The sequence below is a fragment of the Alternaria burnsii genome (genome assembly GCF_013036055.1).
Source record: "Alternaria burnsii strain CBS107.38 chromosome Unknown 700, whole genome shotgun sequence".
Taxonomy (NCBI): Eukaryota; Fungi; Ascomycota; class Dothideomycetes; order Pleosporales; family Pleosporaceae; genus Alternaria; species Alternaria burnsii.
Genome location: NW_024066121.1, coordinates 478875 through 497540, shown reverse-complemented (window position 1 = coordinate 497540; position 18666 = coordinate 478875). Strand labels below are relative to the sequence as shown.

The window sequence follows — 18666 nt, the reverse complement described above, 5'->3', positions numbered from 1 at the left end:
TGCGCGTCCTATTTACTCTCCCTCGCAAAAATATGGTTCACTCGTAGGTAATAGTTGGCTTGTCTGCGTCTCTTCGTGTGTCTACCGTGAGGTCCAGTCAAGAGATTCAGACTCGAACCCCGCTCGGCGTTCGTTTCTTCCACCATTCGCCAATGACGCGCAACATCGACATTTATCCCGAATCCTAAGTTAAAAGCTACAATGAGCGGAATTGAGGTTGCTGGCCTTGTACTTGGCGCTTTGCCGCTGATTATTCAAGGTATGTAATGTTTTATTTCGGCCAACAATCAATGAACGGCTTACTAATTTATTTTTTAGGAATCGACAGCTACAGAGAAGGACTTAGTACTTTGAGGAGCATGTGGGATCGAGACATTGAGTATCCCGCCCTTCTCAGGAAACTCAGGGCCCAGTACGATCACTACGAGCTGACGATTCGGATACTTTTCGGCTCCATCACCTCTGAAGCTGAATGGACAAAAATGACCACTGATCCCATGGCATCTCGGGGACTGTGGAAGAGCAAGGAAACGGCGCTTCAAGACAAGCTTCAAAACGCTTACAACTCGTATCAAAGTATCATGGTCGAGATCGAACAAATCACGAAGAGCATCGCGAGTAGACTAGATTTGGACGGCGCAGCCGAGGTAAATACACATGGTATGTTGAGAGCATTATTGACTGACGCCGTTTGTAGCTTACTCGTAATAATCTCGACACGTTGCTTGCCGCGAACCCGAAGAAATCCAACGATAAGTTCGAATTCCGCAAGCGTGTTCGTTTTGGTATGAGCAAGAAGAAGTTAAGCGCACTTCTGGAGAAGCTTGATGAGTGCAACAGGCAGCTCGAGAGGTTCACGGAAAAGAGTGAAAAGATCGAAACCTACCATAGACCGAGCAAGCCTTCGTATGCTACACGCTTGCAGAAGCTGCAGCGCTATGCCAAGATTCTACACGACGCACTTTGTGTGTGCTGGTCATGCTCATGCAAGTCTTCCCATACAGCAAGTCTCCAACTCGACCCTCGCGGAGATATTTTTGCGCCGAGATTTCGGGAAGCGCTCCGCAATAACAAGACGAGTTTCAATATCTCTTTCTCGACCATTTCGCCTGACAGCAGTGGCGTTTCGTGGACTTTTCAAGCCGCTAGGATCTGCGTCGACGAGGAGGACGATGCCTGTCTTTCACCGATGGCCTCCCCCAAACCGAATAGGATGCAGAGGAATGTCAGCTTCGGATCGCTTCCTCCTTACGCAGTTCAAGATCCGGCGACCACTTCACCACCTTCATATGAGGAGGTCAAAGACCTTTGCGCATCTATTCAACAACTCTACAAGAAGTCCCCGACCATCGGCTTTTCGTTAGACAGTCAAAGCAAACTACGAGGGGCTTACTCAGTCGACACGGCGGAAGCACAGATTCCCAGTACAGAACTGATATCTCTGGAGACACTGCTAGAGAAGCCACCCGTCATCAACGGAAAACGCTCCAAGTTGAGCAGAAAAGAGAGATATAGCCTAGCGTTGACATTAGCGTCCAGTATACTCTACCTTAACTCAACGCCCTGGCTTGCCAACGAATGGGCTGCGCGAGATATTCTTTTCCACCGAACATCAGATACCACGTGTCCGATCGATCTCGATCATGCATACCTCGCTCCAAACGTAGCTGACCATTCTGAAAACGGGTCAAAAGGCTACAAGCAAATGGTTTTGAAGAACAATTTCTTGCTCGCTTTAGCCGTAGCATTGCTCGAGCTTTACTTCGGGACCACTGCCGAAAAATACCACCAGTCGGAGTTTGAAAACGAAAGTGGTGACGCTTCAGCAGATCAGAAATACAACCTCCTTACGTTGGTACACAACTGGATACAAAGCGAAGCTGGGGAACTGTCTGCTGCTTATCAAAGTGCAGTCAGTTATTGTATGAAAGAGTCTATCGATCCCACGGTTGATTTACAGGACACCAACTGCCTACAAGCTGCAGTTGAGAATATCGTCCTGCCGTTGCAGGAGGAACTAAACCAGTTCTTGGGCAAGACTTTGGCCTAATGTTACAGGTTTTGAGCACAAGACTAGAACAGTTCCAACACAGTATCGGTTCGCAAGATTCAGTCTACGATGCTGGAAATGCGCAGAATAAGAAGAGGCATAACCAACAAAATGCGCCCAACCTGTCAGCACGGCGTTTTCCGATCATGTTTGCATGGCAAGACTAAACCACCAAAATGCTCAAGGTCCAACAACAGACCATAAGAACTGTGGTCACCAAGCAACCAAACGATACACAACATCTAGCTGAATTTTCAATAACAATATTCGAGCGGAAGACTAGAAGAAACAAATCACGGCCGCGCCTCAACGCTACAGTACCGGGTCGGGACGAAGGGCGCTTACTCAACGCACATCACCTCGTATCTGACCCACGCGCCAGGCAATACGACGTGCGATTCTGGGGTAAACCAGGCCAGGCTAGCGCAGCAAATCCCCGAAGTCAAACTGAACGTCGAGCGATGGGGTCGTGATGAGGACTTGAGTGTTACTCCACAATAGCCACATCGGTTACCATGCGATGTGGCGAGAAAGTTGCGTGGCGGCTAAAAATATCAGCAAACAGCCTTGCAACACCCCGCACCCCGCCGGCTCTCACCACATCACACAACCCACAAACGCCTGTTCCCGGATGCGCGGCAATATCGTGCTCCGAGAGGGCGCAACACGAAGCTTTACTAGTGGAGGGACACGTACTTGGCGAGGTACAAAGTTCAAGGACAAGCTCTGAAGAAGAAGACGGAAGCTTAGTACGAGTCGCAATTGGTGCTACGGATCAGATAGCTGATCGGAACTGCCCGCCATGTTAATATGAAACCTACCCAAGGTCATAGCAATTAACTCTGGTTTGCTGCACACCATGCATGGTCGTCAACGTTACGCAGGCGATACGTGCTTGCCGACTATCGGTCTACGTCATGAGGACAGGCAGTTGTGCTGACCGCATCATGGACCAAGATTAGGCATAACCCTCTGGGAGATTATGGCGGAAATTGAAGATCTGGTGCAGGACTAGTGGGGGATGCGCATTATCTCTATCGAAGGATTCCATAGCTGAAGATTTGGAGATGGACGATGTAATCACGAAACAGAAACGCGCGCGCGCGTCGAGCCACTGATGGTGTTGTCAAGGAATTGCTTGTGTACGTGGCAGAAGTGTTGAATAGATACGTCGTGTTTGAGGAAATATGCCGCACATGTGTCGGATTGTTTTTGCTAAGACGAGGCAAGAGCATAAAAGTGGCACGTTTCGTTTTACACCGCCTTGAGGACGCCATAGATGCAGAGGCAGCTCCTAAGTTCCAACGGGGTAGGGAGCGGTAGAAGCTAAGCAAGCGAAGCCCACCCGGTAAAGCCCCTCGTTGGCGCGCACGACGCCGCCGAAGCCTGAAACAGGCCCACGGTTGGACGAACGGCGCCGATGTGAGGCGGCGAAAATGGGCCGCATGGGGGTCGGCTAAGGAGTGAATTGGCCACGGCAAAAGCGAACAGGTATTGCGCGACCAAATGGGGATACTGTTGGTGAAGTAGAAGGAAAGTCAGTGTGATGTGGGTGGCAATGGCGATACATAGGGGTGCTAAGGGGCTATTAATAAACGCCAATGGCCGGGGGGTCAGTTCAAGTTGGCTCCGTGGTCGAGGGAGAGGGGAGGGGGGGGGGGGTCAGAGTGGAGAGATTGAGGAGGGAGTAGATAGGTCGCGGCTGCCCAGAGGCCGGCGTGAGTGGTTGCAGGTCTTTGTTATGCAGCCGACGAACCACAACAACAACACGACTGGTACCATAATAGTTGCGGGCGCCGACCACAACAAGCTCTCGAGCGCATTCACCCTGAGGCTGTCACCTGCTCCTCGTCCTTGTCCTGAAGCAGTGGGCCAGCATTGCGCATTCAACGCTCGTCAATCTGTCTAGGGCCATCCCGGTCGTGCTTTAGTCTTGGCGCGTCGGCACCCCTTAACGTCACCTGGAATCCGTTTTCTCGATTCCCAATCCAAGCTCCTGCCAACGCTTACCAAACCACAAGACTCGACCCAGACCGCTGCTCCCAGCGACAAGCACTCGACACTCGCTGAGTCCCGGAACACCGCCCACAGGCTGACAGCGCAGAGCGCACCCATACGCTCTTTTCGCTGTTCCGCTCCCCCCCAAGACTTGTCGACACCATGGCACAACAGTACGACACCCCGGCCTCACATGCCTCACATGCCTCACACGCCTCCCTGGCAGCCACGGCTAACATTTGCCCAGAATAACTTCGTCCTTGAAGGACTTCTGGCATACCATGACCTCGTACGACCGCCACGCCTCGCACGACTCGCCGTACCGCACCGGCCGTCACATCCCCATTCCCCAGAGCCGCCACGCTGCCCTCACCTCCATCACGGCGAGCGGCGCCGAGTCCCGCGCCGACCTGCACTCGCCCTACCAGCACGACGAGCTCGCGACCAGCAATGGCTTCATCGGCTCCCCCCAGGGCCCCATGTCTCCCAGCTCCCCCTACTCGCCTGGAATGCGTGGCTCCCTGAGCCGCCAGGCCACCATGGACTCGGACACGTTCGACAAGGGCGCCAATGGCCAGATCCAGATGCAGGACTTCAACGAGGGCCTGCCTCCGCCACCACCTGTTAGCCACTCGTGGAGGCGTATCGACCGCTGGGTCGAGGACCACTACCAAGAGCTCTTCGACAACTTGTGCGAGGGCTGCACATCAAACGACGTCAACGAGCTGGAGCACGAGCTCGATGCGACGCTCCCCATGGACATTCGCGAGTCGTTGCAGGTCCACGACGGCCAGGAGCGCGGCGGTCTCCCGACTGGTGTCATCTTTGGCCTCATGTTGCTCGACTGCGAGGAGATTGTCATGGAGTGGAAGAACTGGCGAAAGGTCGCTGAGGAATACCTCACCACAAAGGTCGACTACCGAACACCGCAAATTCCAGTCAAGGCTTTTGCCGGCTCTTCTACAGCTCCTCCTGTGGCTACAGTCCAGAGCACAGGCAACCCTCTCTGGCGACAAGACCTCCTCGCGCGTCAGGACTCGCAGCCCCCGAACGCCGTACAAAAGGCCTATGCCCACCCAGCATGGATCCCTCTGGCTCGCGACTGGGGAGGCAACTACCTTGCCGTTGATCTCGCTCCGGGTCCCAATGGCACATGGGGCCAGATCATCATCTTCGGCCGCGACTACGATTGCAAATATGTCGTCGCACGCTCGTGGGGCGCTCTACTAGCCATGGCCGCAGATGACTTTGCCTCCAAGGACGTACACATGGATGAGGAGACGGGCGAGCTGAAGCTGTTGGCATTCAAGAAGCAGAACGTTGAGCCACCCTACCTAGAAGTCCTCCGCTGGCGATGCGATCAGAAGCACGGTCGCCGGCCGCCCAAGAGACGCCCGAACAGCGGTCTGCGTGTCAATCCCAACGCGCCGGGTATGGTCGTCCCCAGTAGCACTGCGAGCAGCCCCTACCACAGCCCTGTAATGGGACCAGAAGATCGCGGCCGAAGCCCCCACCGCCTCTCCAAACCACCCAAAGGCGTCAGCCCGCGCGGCAAACTTTCAAGCCCGCTCGCCCGAGTTGCTGAAGAGAACCCAGCACCAATCCGCGTCCACACGAACCTCGATGCCAAGGCTGCCACACCCTCGGAGAACCTGATCTCCATGGACACACCAAGGCCCAGTGACGAGCTCCCCACTGCCCGCCTACCTACTCCCCGCGACAGTCTCAGCAGCGATAAGGAGAACAACAAGGAGAACCAAGACACCAAGCCTGAAGCGCCTTCTTCACTGAAAAGCCCAAAGTCGGTGAAGAGCCCTATCGCGGCGACCGCCGAAGCAGAAGATCTCAAGACTGTCGAGATATAGGAATCCCGCCATAATCATTTCTCCTCGTTCCAACACGCTTCCCATTGATGATCTACTACTACTAGAAGGAAACGGCTGGATACTTTATACATATTCAAGGAGTGCAAGGCGTAGAGTTTTGCGGGGTGGAAGCTTCATGTGTTCAAGCAGGCGTATTGACCAGCATTTCCATTCCTGACAAGCCAAGGGCGTTTTTTTTCTCCATCCCATTCGAACAATGCAAATCTTTAGCTTTTCTTCCTCAAAGTACACGGCTGTCGAGGCAACAACACAGTATCATCACCATCATCCTACGCAACACAACACACAAACATCAACAACCATCACCAGGACTACCGGACTTGGTCCCTCTATTACACGCACGCCAACATGTAACAACACATATGTTCGTTTTTCTTTTCTTCTTCTTTCTCTGCTTGTTTCGGCTCCGAGCGCTTGGCTTTTGGCTTCCCGGATGAACTAGCTGATAAGCCTTTTGCTTCTTTGAAATGTCTTTTTTCTCTTTTTTCTCCTTCCTAGCTCCGATCTACCGAGTCTACATGAAACTTGTTTCTGACTATTCTGGGAGCGGAGCGGAGCGGGGGGAAAAGGATGAACAGGTGAGGCTCTGAGAGCCACCCCTGTCTTACCTTTGCGTCTGTGGCGTGTGGTAGCGGGCTCGTGCATTGGTAATATATTTCTTTTTTTTATTCATATATTCTGACTGTGTTGCTGGTTTGGTTTCGGGACTTTTTGTTCGTTTGGCTGATGGGATGGCGGAGAAAAGGGGATGAGTGGGGAGGGCGGGATAGGCTTCTGTATATCCTTGTTGGTGTGGCAGTCATATCGTCAGAATAGGTGGTGTGGAATACGTAGGATGGAATCGAGATTGTAACAAGAACACGGTCTTTGATCACATGTCAAATCATGCTGTTCGTGCAACACGTTCGAACGAAAAGTGGAAGAAGCCCTGCTGACTTTCAGGAAAACAGTTTACTGTGCCTTTTCATATGGCATCCAGGTGCATATCTTGTTCTGTTCGCATCGCGAACAGAGCACGTGCCAATGGGGTTGAGAGCCTACACACGATTGTATGGATCGACTTTGTATGTTGATCATGGTAATCTCGCAACCTCTTACTAGACATACATACTTTTGCCATCTTTTACTACAACGCATGTACTTTTGTCAGCGATCATCGCTCGGTGTTTCACTACGATCCCCCTTCTGCAGAAATGACAAAGCTGTCTGACCTAGAAAACCGTATAGCTGCCTCTGCTACACCTCAACACCGTATGTCATTCTCTTGGTCTTCCATCACTAGCCAGCTTACAAAGGCCCCCCAGCAGCTATACATCCTATACCTAGTCCCAATTGGTACCATCCAGACCTCCCGCCAGACACAGCTATAACAAGCATATTTCCCCGTGGCGAAAGTCACTAAACAGATTGTTTCTGCATCGACACCACCTCGAATTCTACTCCCACCAAGACTACCAACAATGACAGTGGGCATGTTGATGCTAGGATGCAGGGTCGTAGAACTACAGATGAGGAGGATGAGAAAGAATATGAAGATGGAGATGTTGGAGGCCTATGTGAATGGAACGGGCGGAGTAAGCAGAGCAAAGGCAGTTACTTCGTCAAACTAGCGCAAGGAAGAAATGGGATGAATATGCTGAGAGGGGCTATGTAAGGCTGCGCATGATATTGCGAGGTTTCGCTCAGGGTTGTGTGTTGGCGGTGTGGGGTAGGGGTTCTTGAAAGGGATGCCGGAAAGGAAGATGGTGATGAAGATGGGGTTGATGACGAGGAGAAGTGGTAGTTCTATTCCAGGATCTCGTGCCCATGGTACAATCCAACACCGCGGATATGCATGCGATGATGCAGAGGTTGGGAGACTTGAAGATCGAGAGCGCGGTATCTTTCGAAGAGCTCGCACGAGATCATGAGCGTCGGCCCGCGGGGGGCTGGTTCGGTTACTGTGTCACTACACATGATGGCTACCTTACCCAAGAAAATGCCTGGACATCGACCTGGGAAGGGAAGTTTAGGCAAAATATGGAAAGGATGCTGCTGTGTAACCTTGAAATCAGTGGGCCAAGATGAGCAGAAATGGAGGAAGTGGTCGAAAAGTTGTCTAAGAAAGTGAAGGTAACATTGGTGTTACAGAAGAGAACAACGTGGTAGTCTTTGATCCTGTAAGGTTTTGGGGATATGGTAAATTTGAGTTGAGCAATTTCAACTATAGTGCTCATGCCCGGTGATATTCAAATGTAATCGTGCGGCCAACGTTTGATGAAGATGATCTCCGAAGTCTCAACCAGAAACAGTATGGTGCTTATCCGCGGCGCATATCGGCTATCTGCCATGAAGAGCATTCCGAGGCAAGGATCAAGCTATATCATCGGTATGTCTTTTGGTTTACTTGACAACATGCCTTCTACTATGGTTTCCCTCTCGGTACTGACTTGAGAATCTGTAGGGGAAGTGGTCTGCATGATTGTGCGCTGTTCACTCGCGACCCGGGGGACAGGATAAAATAGGTTGACAGATGACAAAGCTGATCGCAAGAGAATGGATGCTGGTAGGCTGAAGTAGATTCCTGAACGAAGCTATAACGTTAGGATCATATGCCCAGAAGGATTGGAAGAGTGGATGAAGGCAGGAAAGATGCAACGCAAGTATTGAAGTGAGTGGTACGAGAAAGGATGAACAATAAGCCGAGCGATCTGAACAACTGCAGCAGATCGCCCCGAAATGGATGATCCTATCTCACAGCCATTACTCCTCCTTGACGTGAATAGCCAAGCCCTTCTCTCCCTCCCAGAATTCAATTGTCCTCTCTGCAATCGTCTTCGGGTTTAGCACTTTATTCTCAGGCGCCACAGATCCCTCAACAGAGATCAGCCCGATGTGCACACCACTGTCACTGAAAGCACGGTTGAAGCTCTCTACCATATTCTTCTGCGAAGCCTTTGTCAAGCTTAACGAGAGCAGCTGCGGTATAGGATCCCAAGGCAGATGGCTATTGGTGACGAAAAGCGCAGGTTTGGACGTAGAATTGGACTTAGCCAGGCTCTGGAGTTTGGGAATATAATGCTGTGCTATGACGTAGAGGGCGAGGTTGCTCGTCTATCATCTCCATTAGCATACCCGATATTGTTGATATTGGAAAAGGGAGTTAAGCACTTTGAAATCTTCGTCAATCTCCTCAACACTGACACCGAGTACTTCACTTGGCTTTATGCGAGCAGCGTTGAAAAACACTACTTCTATGTCTTCGCCTGAGGTCATGCTGTCAAGCTGCTTGAGTACACTTGGGATGGATTTTGTGTCTGCGAGATCGACACGGAGTGTGTCGACTTTGACGGGGAATGTGCTCCTGGCGACGAAAGGCGCATCTTCGTTCTGGAGGCGTTCTGTGTTGCGCGCAAGAAGAATGATGTGTTCGATACCTTTGGACGCAAATTGAAGGGCGACATTGTCGCCAATGCCGGGTCCTGCGCCAAACAGGATAAGAGTGCGTGTCATCTTGGAATGCTTGAGGTGTTGAGTATCAAATGCTTTGCTCGATGGAAAGCCAGTCTCTGTTCATGGCGCGAGGCTTCGACTTTATATTTCTCACTGGTGGTAGTACACGCTTCCAATCACAATGTCGTCAAGAGTTTCGTTAGCCTCGCTCACTATTATCTAGCTGCATATGAATAATGGTTATGCAGGTCGTCCGTATCCCATAGGCTGGGTTCATGCATATCTAAATAGGGCTTACATACGATAATGCTTACCCAAGCTAGCTGCAGCACCACATTATGGCGACGAGAACCATCATCGGTCATGGAATGTAGGATAGAAGATTAAGCACGTATCGAAGAGGGAGACGAAATTTTCCCAAATGAGTGAAAGGTGAACCCCACACTTCAGTCACGCTAGGTTAGCGTGGCACGTCATACGCCTGCCTCCGCTTCAGAACCTCACGTTTGCGCTGACGATGTTTCTGAGAGACGGAATATCGAGCACCCAAGAACATCTACAGATATGGCGAAACGGCTTCTTCTATGGCGAAGTACAAGAAGCCTTGCTCGAAACGAGTTTGTCCTTCAGGACGCGGCTCAAAATGAGTCATTTTGAGTCGCCTGAAGGATGCACATAAGGCGCGCCAGCATATCAGTGGGCGGCCACAGCAATTGTCGAAATGTTCCCATCACGAATGTTTGGACCGATCACTATGTCGCAACGAATAAAAGATACTACGCTCGCCAGCGGCTTCACAAAGACGACACATAGCAAACCCACTGCTGTCCTGGACCCAGCCTCCAACAAACTACCAAAGCCACTCAACGTACTCATAGTTGGTGCGTCTCGCGGGATAGGAGCCGGTATTGCCCATGCCTACGCGCAAGCAGGTGCTGCGTCTCTCCTCCTGGCAGCGAGGTCATCTTCAAGCCAGGAACTAGCGACAGTCGCACAAGAAGCCAAGAACTTGAATCCATCAGTATCCATCAAAAGCCTGGAGGTCGACATTACATCAAATTCGAGCGTTGCGCAGCTCGCGAAGGATGTAAGACAAGAAGTTGGAAGGCTGGACGTTGTCATTGTCAATTCAGGATACTCAGGACCGGTAGTGCTGAAAGTCGAGGAAGGAGATCCACAAGATTTCCAAGATGTGTTCGACGTCAACGTACAGGGTACATACCTTGTTGCGCACCACTTCATTCCAATACTGAAGGAAAGTGATGGTGCTAGAACCTTCATCGCTATCAACTCCTTTGGAGCATGCATCGTAAACGGGCATATTGCGAACACAGCATATTGTATCTCGAAATTCGCGCAGGCACGTCTTGTCGAGTTCCTGTCAGAGCAATACGGTGCGGATGGTATATTGGCTGTTGCTGTACACCCTGGCGCCGTCAACACGGAAATGGCAGACAAGACTACACCAGATAGCTTTCGACCTTGTAAGTGTATCTTCACTGTTGAATCAATGAAGGATACTGACTTTCTAGATCTCACAGACGATATTGGTCTCGGGGGCGCTTTTTGTGTTTGGTTAAGCACCGAGAAGCGGATGTGGCTGAACGGCCGACTGCTGGGTGCGACATGGGATATCGACGAATTGCTAGGAAAGAGGACACAGATAGAGGGACAAGACTTGCTCAAATTTGGTTATAGGGTAGGCGGAGTTTCGGCCGCAGGACAAGGCGCATGAATTTGGGTTCAATGATCACAAATTGAATGCTAGCCCAAGCTGCTTCTCTAATACTTACAAAAGATCAAGTATACGGAAAATATGCTTTCTCTTGTTCTTGGAGCATACTGCCTAGCCCTTCCGACGTTGGCATGGTCTTGCAGCATGAAGAAGATCAGTCTCGGTTTGATAGCCACCGATTATTACACCACATCGCTCATGCTCATGAAGCAACCTGTAATTCCATTTAATCCGAAATTCTCCCAGATGCCGGACGATAAGGTTTATGGTAGGCAGTGGAGGGAGAACAATGAGCGCGTTCCTTGGTCGCAACTTCATCTCAATCTGACGCTAGCTTGGTTTGGTCTAACCCGGACCCAGACTGGAGTCGTCACCGGGACCCATTCAACTGTTCCCTCTTCATTGCCACCAGCTGTCATACACTTAATGCTCGTCATCTACACAAACGCTGCCTCATTCTACTATCGCGCGGTGTTCGTTGTCTTACCATGAAAGGGTAGAAGAAACTGGCGCTGTCATGACGCGTACCCAGGCTGCACCACATTCCCGCGGGATCCACGCGCATCACGATACACCCACCACGCTTCATTTATACGAGCAGCACAGCTACCACTGAGAATTCGATATTATATGCGTTGATCACAGAGTCTGCATCGCTGCCCAATCTTAAGGTCAGAGTGCCCAAGATGACAGCAGGCTGAAGCTCGTTGGCCAATTGACTGCGCCTCATTCTGGAAGCGAGATGGTCCTCCGTGATGCTGCGCCTACAAGTCGACGCCATTACAGTTACACGGTGAACATGATCCACGATGCCGACTTCCGCACGAATCATCTGCAAGCTTGCTATGATGGTGCAATGCTTATATCCGAACTGCTACGAAGTAGAAAGAATGTCTGGCCAGTTTAGGACGCCGCTGCGACCGGCTAACCTACGATCGATCGTGTCGAGACACCGTGCGGCTAGCTCTGTTCCTTCCGTATATCCTATCGTTGCCTGGGGCTCGGTAGTGTACACGTCTGGTGACCTCGGTGACTTATTTACACATTCGATTCCCCTCCAAGCTCACTATCAATACAAACCGTCCCTGAACGAACCATACCTTATCATGTAAGTACCTATGGTGGATTAGAAAGGCTAGATTGCTGTCTGCCGAGATCACGACGGTTCGTTCGTGATCATCGGCGGGGTATTCCTGTCATGACCACAGCGAAGACGCCTTGCGGTCTGTACTTAGAATCACTCCACAAAGCCTCGCCTGGGAACATGATTATGCTGACGCTGGAGTAGCGCACTTGGGCTAGGAACAATGAAAATGTTCTTTATGTATGATTGCCAGCGCCCCCTGCTTGAACATTACTGATACGTGGCATAGCTGAAATACGGGTATCATATTCCAGGAGTCTTGCGATATCTGTCTGAATCCGACCTGATATATCTCACTTAATTGCTGTGGCCTTTGTAGCCTCAATATGAGATCCATCAAGCGGATACACCCGACGAGCGACGAGACTCCGCCGTGGGCAGGCATGGCTTTCACTCAGCCACTCGATTCCGATGCTCTACACGAACTTTTGAAAAACCAATATCCACAATGTACCAGTATGCGCCAGCGGAAGCATTTGGCCGCCATAGACTTTCTGAACCGCGAACTTGAGTCGATGCAGAACGAAGCTATACTTCTTCAAGCGTCCCATCCAGGTCCCGAGGAACTGGATGTTTGCAAGCACCAAAGAAGCCTTTCGCCTTCTTTGTCACATAGCAGTTCGTACAGGTCGCCGGCACTTGTGGAGCATCATCTACAGCAATCTCCTACCATCACCAAGATTGCAACTGGTCAGCAACATGTGTTTAGTGTTGTGGATGGAGGGCTTGCGATACAGCCGAAGAAGAAGCGCAAGATGACACCTGCGGAACGATCTGCCTATAAGACTACAAGAAAAATTGGTGCTTGTGAAAAGTGCAAGCGCCAGAAGGGCAAGGTAGGAACCAGTTCCGCGTTCATGTCAAACCAAAATTAACATGATGTAGTGCACTCACGTCATCGCAACCCCCATGCCTGTAGGAAAGACCCTCCGGGATGACGACATTACTTTGCAAAGGTCAGTAGTGAAATTCAACTTCAGCAGTCAGCCATCATGATGCTAAGCCGATATGTTAAGACCCGGGGCAACGCTGCCGGTTATGGTGACCACGCACAACGATCAAGATCTGGCTCGAGCTCGCAAGGACGCAAAAGACTCGTCGCAGTCGGTCACAGCACCAAGCAGCCCGCAGTGGGCTCAAGAGACTCAGGGAATTCAGCAAGGCAATCAGTCAGAGATATCGGGGTACGTACCTTCACATGTCACTGGATTTTACCCCAGGTCTCCATACAACAACCATGAAATCCAATGGAACGATCAATCCCCCTTCGTCGAATCTCAGTCGTTTCAGTCCAGTTATGATGGTCTTATAGACCCTCAGGATCAACCCGGAGATTCTTCTGCGTTCCTGCATTCACAAGGCTCGTATGGACGACCTTGGAACCCATCTACAGACTACATGTCTGCAGCTAACTAAGGATGAACTGCTGCTGGGTGCCACGACCTTTTACCGCTGACTGGAACAGTGAGATAGGCTATCCTGACTATCTCCACTGCTATTCATGTTTACGTTGCTTCTTGTCATACAAGAAGCTTTTCTCTATTTCTTATATCCACCGCGAGGACTGATCCCAGGACTTCTGATCCAAGGAAGGATTTTCGGACCACAGCATACCAGGGTCCACAAAATAGCCCAAGGATACGGAAGTTTCTGTCATTGATTGCTATGGGCATCAAACCGGGATGTACATGCATACCCAATTGAGTCTTTGAGAGTTTAGGAGGTTCGCTGCTACGCAGTAATGAGCCTTTCTATTGGTTATTAATGGGTATGTTCAATGGCTAAAAGCAAGCAGTTATCGCTACAATCAAGACGTTCGTATCGTCCGACCTTTGCTCCTTTCCTGTTCATTCAACGTCGTCCCTCTTTTCCAGACATCTGTTTGCCGACTGGCTTCTCCCTGTTAGGCTTTGGCCCTGGGCCGTGCTGCCGTCATTGCTAGTAGACACAAGTCCTACTAGCATGTCTTCAGTATGCTCGCTGGGGAATCGCCCTGTTCATGTTTTGGCTCAACGTCACCGGCTATCCTGTTCCGGTCCTACTTTCTTTGCTACTTACACCTAGCATATGTTCCGACTGGCATTCTACCATGTTATGGCCAAGCCTACAAAGCGACATTGAAATCCACGCACAGGTTCTAATTGCCTCTACAGGTTATCAGCATCAAATAGGTCGTCTAGCTCAGAAGCCTCGTCTCCGATCACGAGCACGACTTCTCTTTCTGATTCGCCCGAGACAACAGTAACAACACCAACTGCGACATCCCGCCCACTTGAATGACGCGCTATGCGTTTGAAGGATTACGACTCACGAATTGCTTAACGACTTGATGTTTTGGCTTCAGTTTTGTTCGACTTGTCTATACCATAAATACATTGAAAGACGCGTTGCTTTTCTGTTATCACGAATTGGATGCAACATACGATGAGCTGCAATAGAGGGGGAGGTCGTCATTATAGTACAATTTGATACATGATATACTGCTACGAGAAGGCCTTATCCTTTTGAGTGGGAAGATGAAATAGCGTCTGGAGGCGATGACAACATGTGCGGAGCGAAAGCGGCGCTGGGCTTGGTCTCCCCTTTGGGCAATGGACCTCGGCCCAATCACGAAGCCTTGGTGTAACCCGAGACCAACCTCGCATGCGGTGGATGTTGAAGGCCTGCACCTGCTTCATCAGTCACGACTAATCACTTATTGCGACAATTGCTACGACGGGAGTATTTGAACAAAGAGATTCCTTGTATCACGCATCGCTGCATTGACAGGCCCGTGAGCAGCAGCCGGGACCCTGGGTTATCTTGGGTGGTCTTCCGACATTCCCCACACGCGACTGACGCCTGCTCCACCCCCAAGTACGCGGGCTGCATAGCCCTCTCAACCATCAACATGATACAAGGAACGCGTCGCTGGCTCAGGCGCAACCGCACAAACTTCGCAATCGGCGCCGGAGTGCTCGGCGCCGGCTATCTGGCGGGGCAGTATGTGCTGGGCAAGCTCGGGGAGGCGAGGCAGCGCATGAGCGATGATCGCATCGCGAAAGAGAAGTGCGCTCCATACTTTCTTATCAAGGAGCACCTTCTAACGGCTCTACAGTCTCCGCCGCCGCTTCGAACAGAACCAGGAAGACTGCACCTTCACCGTCCTCGCCATCCTACCGACCGCGACCGAGAACATACTCGATGCCATCCCCGTGGAGCAAGTGCTGGAAGAGCTACAGAGACAAAAGGCAGAGCGCCTGTCACGTAGCGTCGGGCCCAGCGAGATTGCGAGTACAGCGCCTCCGAGTGTAGCCGACACGACCGAGGATGACGCAAGAAGCTCGAGTCTGCAGACGGACAGCTTCATCCATGCCAGCCAAATCGCTACAGAGGGCGATAGCAATACGGGACCAGCCGAGGGCAGTCCAGAGCCCCGAGAGGACAGGAGGTCCAAGAAGAGCAAAGCACAGCTATGGAGTGAGATGAAGATTAGTTGTATGTGCCCCGTACATGGCATCGGGACTTGTGATGCTGACATGACCAGCAATAACGCGAGCCTTCACCCTCGTCTACACCCTGTCTCTCCTTACGCTTCTCACTCGCATTCAACTGAACCTCCTCGGCCGTCGAAACTACCTCGCATCCGTCGTGTCCCTGGCCGCACCGCAGCCGACCACTGAAGGCTCAAGGATCAACCTAGAAAACAACGACGACGACAACTTCGAGCAGGCGTACGGCAATGATTTCGAGACGAACCGCAGGTACCTTAGTTTGAGCTGGTGGCTGCTACACAAGGGATGCATAGATCTTATTGAGAAAGTGAGGGTCGCAGTCAAGGACGTCTTCGGCCTTGTGAACCCAAGAGAAGAGATGACCTTGGAAAGGCTGTCTGAACTTACACTGGAAGTACGCAAGAGAGTCGAAGGTGCGACCGAGGAAGAGCGAAGGTAAGAGTCCACTCCAACGCGTAATGACATTAGCTAATTCCCCACAGAACATGCAAGTGGCTCGCTTTCCTACTTCCACCGCAAGACCAGGAAGACTATGTCCTTCAAGAGTCCGGCATGACCTCATCATCTGAGTCGACATCCCCCACAACAACCGCCTCTCTTCGTCGCCTTATCGATGAAACCTCCGACCTCATCGAATCGCCTGCCTTTGCCCATGTCCTTACACAGCTCCTCGATGCGGCCTTCTCCCACCTCGTCGATGTCAAGATCTCGCAACTCTCATACAAGATCCCGCCTGTCTCTGATAGCAACGCTCGTGTGCAGGAGATTGTTGGCCACGACGTCAAGGCCAAGGTCGCCAACAGTCTAGCGGTGTTCTGCAGACAGGCGCATAGTATCGGAAGCGGAGCGAACAACGAGTATCTAGCTGCTATCGAAGCTGTTGGTGGTCTGGAGGCATTCGCTGCTGTGGTCTACTCTAGCAACTTCGAGTACGAAAGCCCAGAGGCTGCTGCCTTGGACCGTCCCGCTCCTGTACAATTGACGAAGCCAAGCGTGGTGCCTGAAGTTGCAGCTTTGCAAGATGTACAGCAGGTAGATGCTCCTAAGTCGGACGACCCATTCGAGAACGCTTGGGGGAAGGCGTTAGCGAAAGAGGATGGGAAGAAGATTTGAGGACATTGTATTATAAGTTTGAGTAGTGAAATGGCTGTTGTCGAAGTAGGATTCTTGAGATACCCGTAATTTGAACTTGTAACATTATATATCTTCGTGAAACCTACTACGACAATTTACACAGTACATTCCCTCTCCAAAATGTGTAGGTCCTCAGTAGGTTCCGATCACAAGAGTTGTGCATTCCGGCCTCGGAACGTGAGTCGTGACGTCAGCGCGTTCTTGCTTTGGTGGGACTCGTGTAGACCTCTGCGACTCCATGTACCTCTCGATATCCCTGTCATTATATCTCTGACATTGAAAATATCGGAGAACAATAACGGTCCAAGAGCCCATCGGTACTCATAATGGCGGACCAACAGGGAAAAGATGCATATGTAACTCTCCTCACTCGACCCAGTTATCTCGCCGGCGCAATCCTCCTAGCCTATACACTCAACAAGCATTCACCAAACACACCCCTCATCATAACCTACACGCCTGAAACACTCCCAGAGGCCTCAGTCAACGCCTTCAAAGCCGAAGCTAGACATTCCAACATCGTCCTCCACCCCGTAGAACACCTCCGCCTTCCTGAAGATGGAACAGAACACGGCATGGTCGCCGAGCGCTTCATCGATACATGGACCAAACTGCGCGTCTTCGACCTTTGGGACATGCCTCAGAAATTTGAACGAATCTGCTGGCTAGACGCCGACATGATGATCTTCTCCAACCCCTCGCCCCTAATCTTCAACAAGCAAAACGACGCCTACCTGCAAGGTGGCGACGGAATGCGAACCATGGCCGTACACACCTGTGTCTGCAACCTCGACCATGACTCCTGGGCCCCTGCTGAATGGAACCCGGAGAACTGCGCCATGGCTAAACTCACAGCCCCGGAACAACTCGCTCAAGTGCGACCAGAACCTTACACGCTGTCCAACTTCAACTCGGGGACTTTTCTCTATCGCCCTAGCAAAGCTCTAGCTGAGTTTGTCCTCCAGAAGTTTCAGGAAATTGGCAACACTAGACTCCGCGCTATGAAGTTCCCTGATCAGGATTTCTTAAACGAGGCTTTTGATGGCCGCTGGAGTACTTTGTCCTGGAAAACGAATGCATTGAAGACGTGGAGATATTGGCATACTAATATATGGGTCGACGATCAGGTCGCTGTGCTGCATTACATTGTGGATAAGCCATGGGCTGCGCGTGTAAAGGAAGATGGCACGGCAGGGTACCTAGGAAAAGACGGAGAGACGCATCGCTGGTGGTGGGACGAGTATGCAAACTGGTCTAGCGAGCGTGAGAAGCAGGGAGAGAAGGAGTTGTTGGATATCGTGGGGAAGTATGCTGCAAGGGAAGATGGCCAGGAGAACGAGGAGATGAGGGCTATTGGGGGTGGGGCGCAGGACTTTGCGAAGAAGTGGCCTGCTAAGGAGGGAGAGGCAAAGGAGGGTGGTGGTGGTGGTGGTGCGAATGAACCGAAGTTGACAGAGGAGGCTCAAGAGCAGGCTGACGCGTTTGGTCAGGGACCGAATGGCCCTGTGCTGAGGAAACCTATGTTGGGTGAGAGGGGCCATGGGCCGGTTGTAAGGGGTGGAAGAGGAATTGGCGGGAGGAGAGGCGGCGAGGGGTGGAGCGTTATGCAGGATTGAGGTATATTAGATGGTCATAAAAGTGTGGTTTTGGGCTGGCGATGGGGGTATTCAACATGTTCTAGACCGGAAGATAAAGATGGAGAAAAGTAATGTAGATGTCAGAATCTACTTTTAGAATGCTCATATCAAGGAAAAAAGATTTATGCGTCAAACTCCACATGTGGATATTTTGAT

At 51.2% G+C, this 18666-nt stretch overlaps 7 protein-coding genes across 7 annotated transcripts; 5 read left to right on the top strand and 2 right to left on the bottom strand.

Annotated features, from left to right (window-relative positions):
• Nucleotides 1-201: 201 nt before the first annotated feature.
• GT037_009262 (uncharacterized protein) lies at nucleotides 202-2050 on the top strand (the record flags this gene model as incomplete). Its single annotated transcript, XM_038934309.1, has 3 exons — nucleotides 202-259; nucleotides 319-647; nucleotides 698-2050. 3 exons carry the CDS (start codon nucleotides 202-204, stop codon nucleotides 2048-2050), a joined length of 1740 nt encoding a protein of 579 aa, XP_038783111.1.
• Nucleotides 2051-4210: 2160 nt separating this feature from the next.
• GT037_009261 (cell wall assembly and cell proliferation coordinating protein) lies at nucleotides 4211-5913 on the top strand (the record flags this gene model as incomplete). Its single annotated transcript, XM_038934308.1, has 2 exons — nucleotides 4211-4221; nucleotides 4296-5913. The coding sequence occupies 2 exons, from the start codon at nucleotides 4211-4213 to the stop codon at nucleotides 5911-5913; spliced, it is 1629 nt and encodes a 542-aa protein (XP_038783110.1).
• A 1627-nt stretch (nucleotides 5914-7540) lies between these two features.
• GT037_009260 (uncharacterized protein) lies at nucleotides 7541-7840 on the bottom strand (the record flags this gene model as incomplete). Its single annotated transcript, XM_038934307.1, has 1 exon — nucleotides 7541-7840. A coding segment is annotated over one exon (300 nt), but the record flags the coding sequence as incomplete, so codon positions are not given.
• Nucleotides 7841-8676: 836 nt separating this feature from the next.
• Nucleotides 8677-9426, bottom strand: GT037_009259 (uncharacterized protein; the record flags this gene model as incomplete). The annotated part of the gene is made up of 2 exons (XM_038934306.1): nucleotides 8677-9027; nucleotides 9085-9426. The coding sequence occupies 2 exons, from the start codon at nucleotides 9424-9426 to the stop codon at nucleotides 8677-8679; spliced, it is 693 nt and encodes a 230-aa protein (XP_038783108.1).
• A 694-nt stretch (nucleotides 9427-10120) lies between these two features.
• Nucleotides 10121-11101, top strand: GT037_009258 (uncharacterized protein; the record flags this gene model as incomplete). The annotated part of the gene is made up of 2 exons (XM_038934305.1): nucleotides 10121-10850; nucleotides 10899-11101. 2 exons carry the CDS (start codon nucleotides 10121-10123, stop codon nucleotides 11099-11101), a joined length of 933 nt encoding a protein of 310 aa, XP_038783107.1.
• Nucleotides 11102-12571: 1470 nt separating this feature from the next.
• On the top strand, nucleotides 12572-13661 carry GT037_009257 (uncharacterized protein; the record flags this gene model as incomplete). Its single annotated transcript, XM_038934304.1, has 3 exons — nucleotides 12572-13081; nucleotides 13131-13201; nucleotides 13262-13661. The coding sequence occupies 3 exons, from the start codon at nucleotides 12572-12574 to the stop codon at nucleotides 13659-13661; spliced, it is 981 nt and encodes a 326-aa protein (XP_038783106.1).
• Nucleotides 13662-15135: 1474 nt separating this feature from the next.
• On the top strand, nucleotides 15136-18489 carry GT037_009256 (peroxisomal membrane protein; the record flags this gene model as incomplete). The annotated part of the gene is made up of 5 exons (XM_038934303.1): nucleotides 15136-15293; nucleotides 15343-15722; nucleotides 15772-16174; nucleotides 16222-16771; nucleotides 17182-18489. The coding sequence occupies 5 exons, from the start codon at nucleotides 15136-15138 to the stop codon at nucleotides 18487-18489; spliced, it is 2799 nt and encodes a 932-aa protein (XP_038783105.1).
• Nucleotides 18490-18666: the final 177 nt, after the last annotated feature.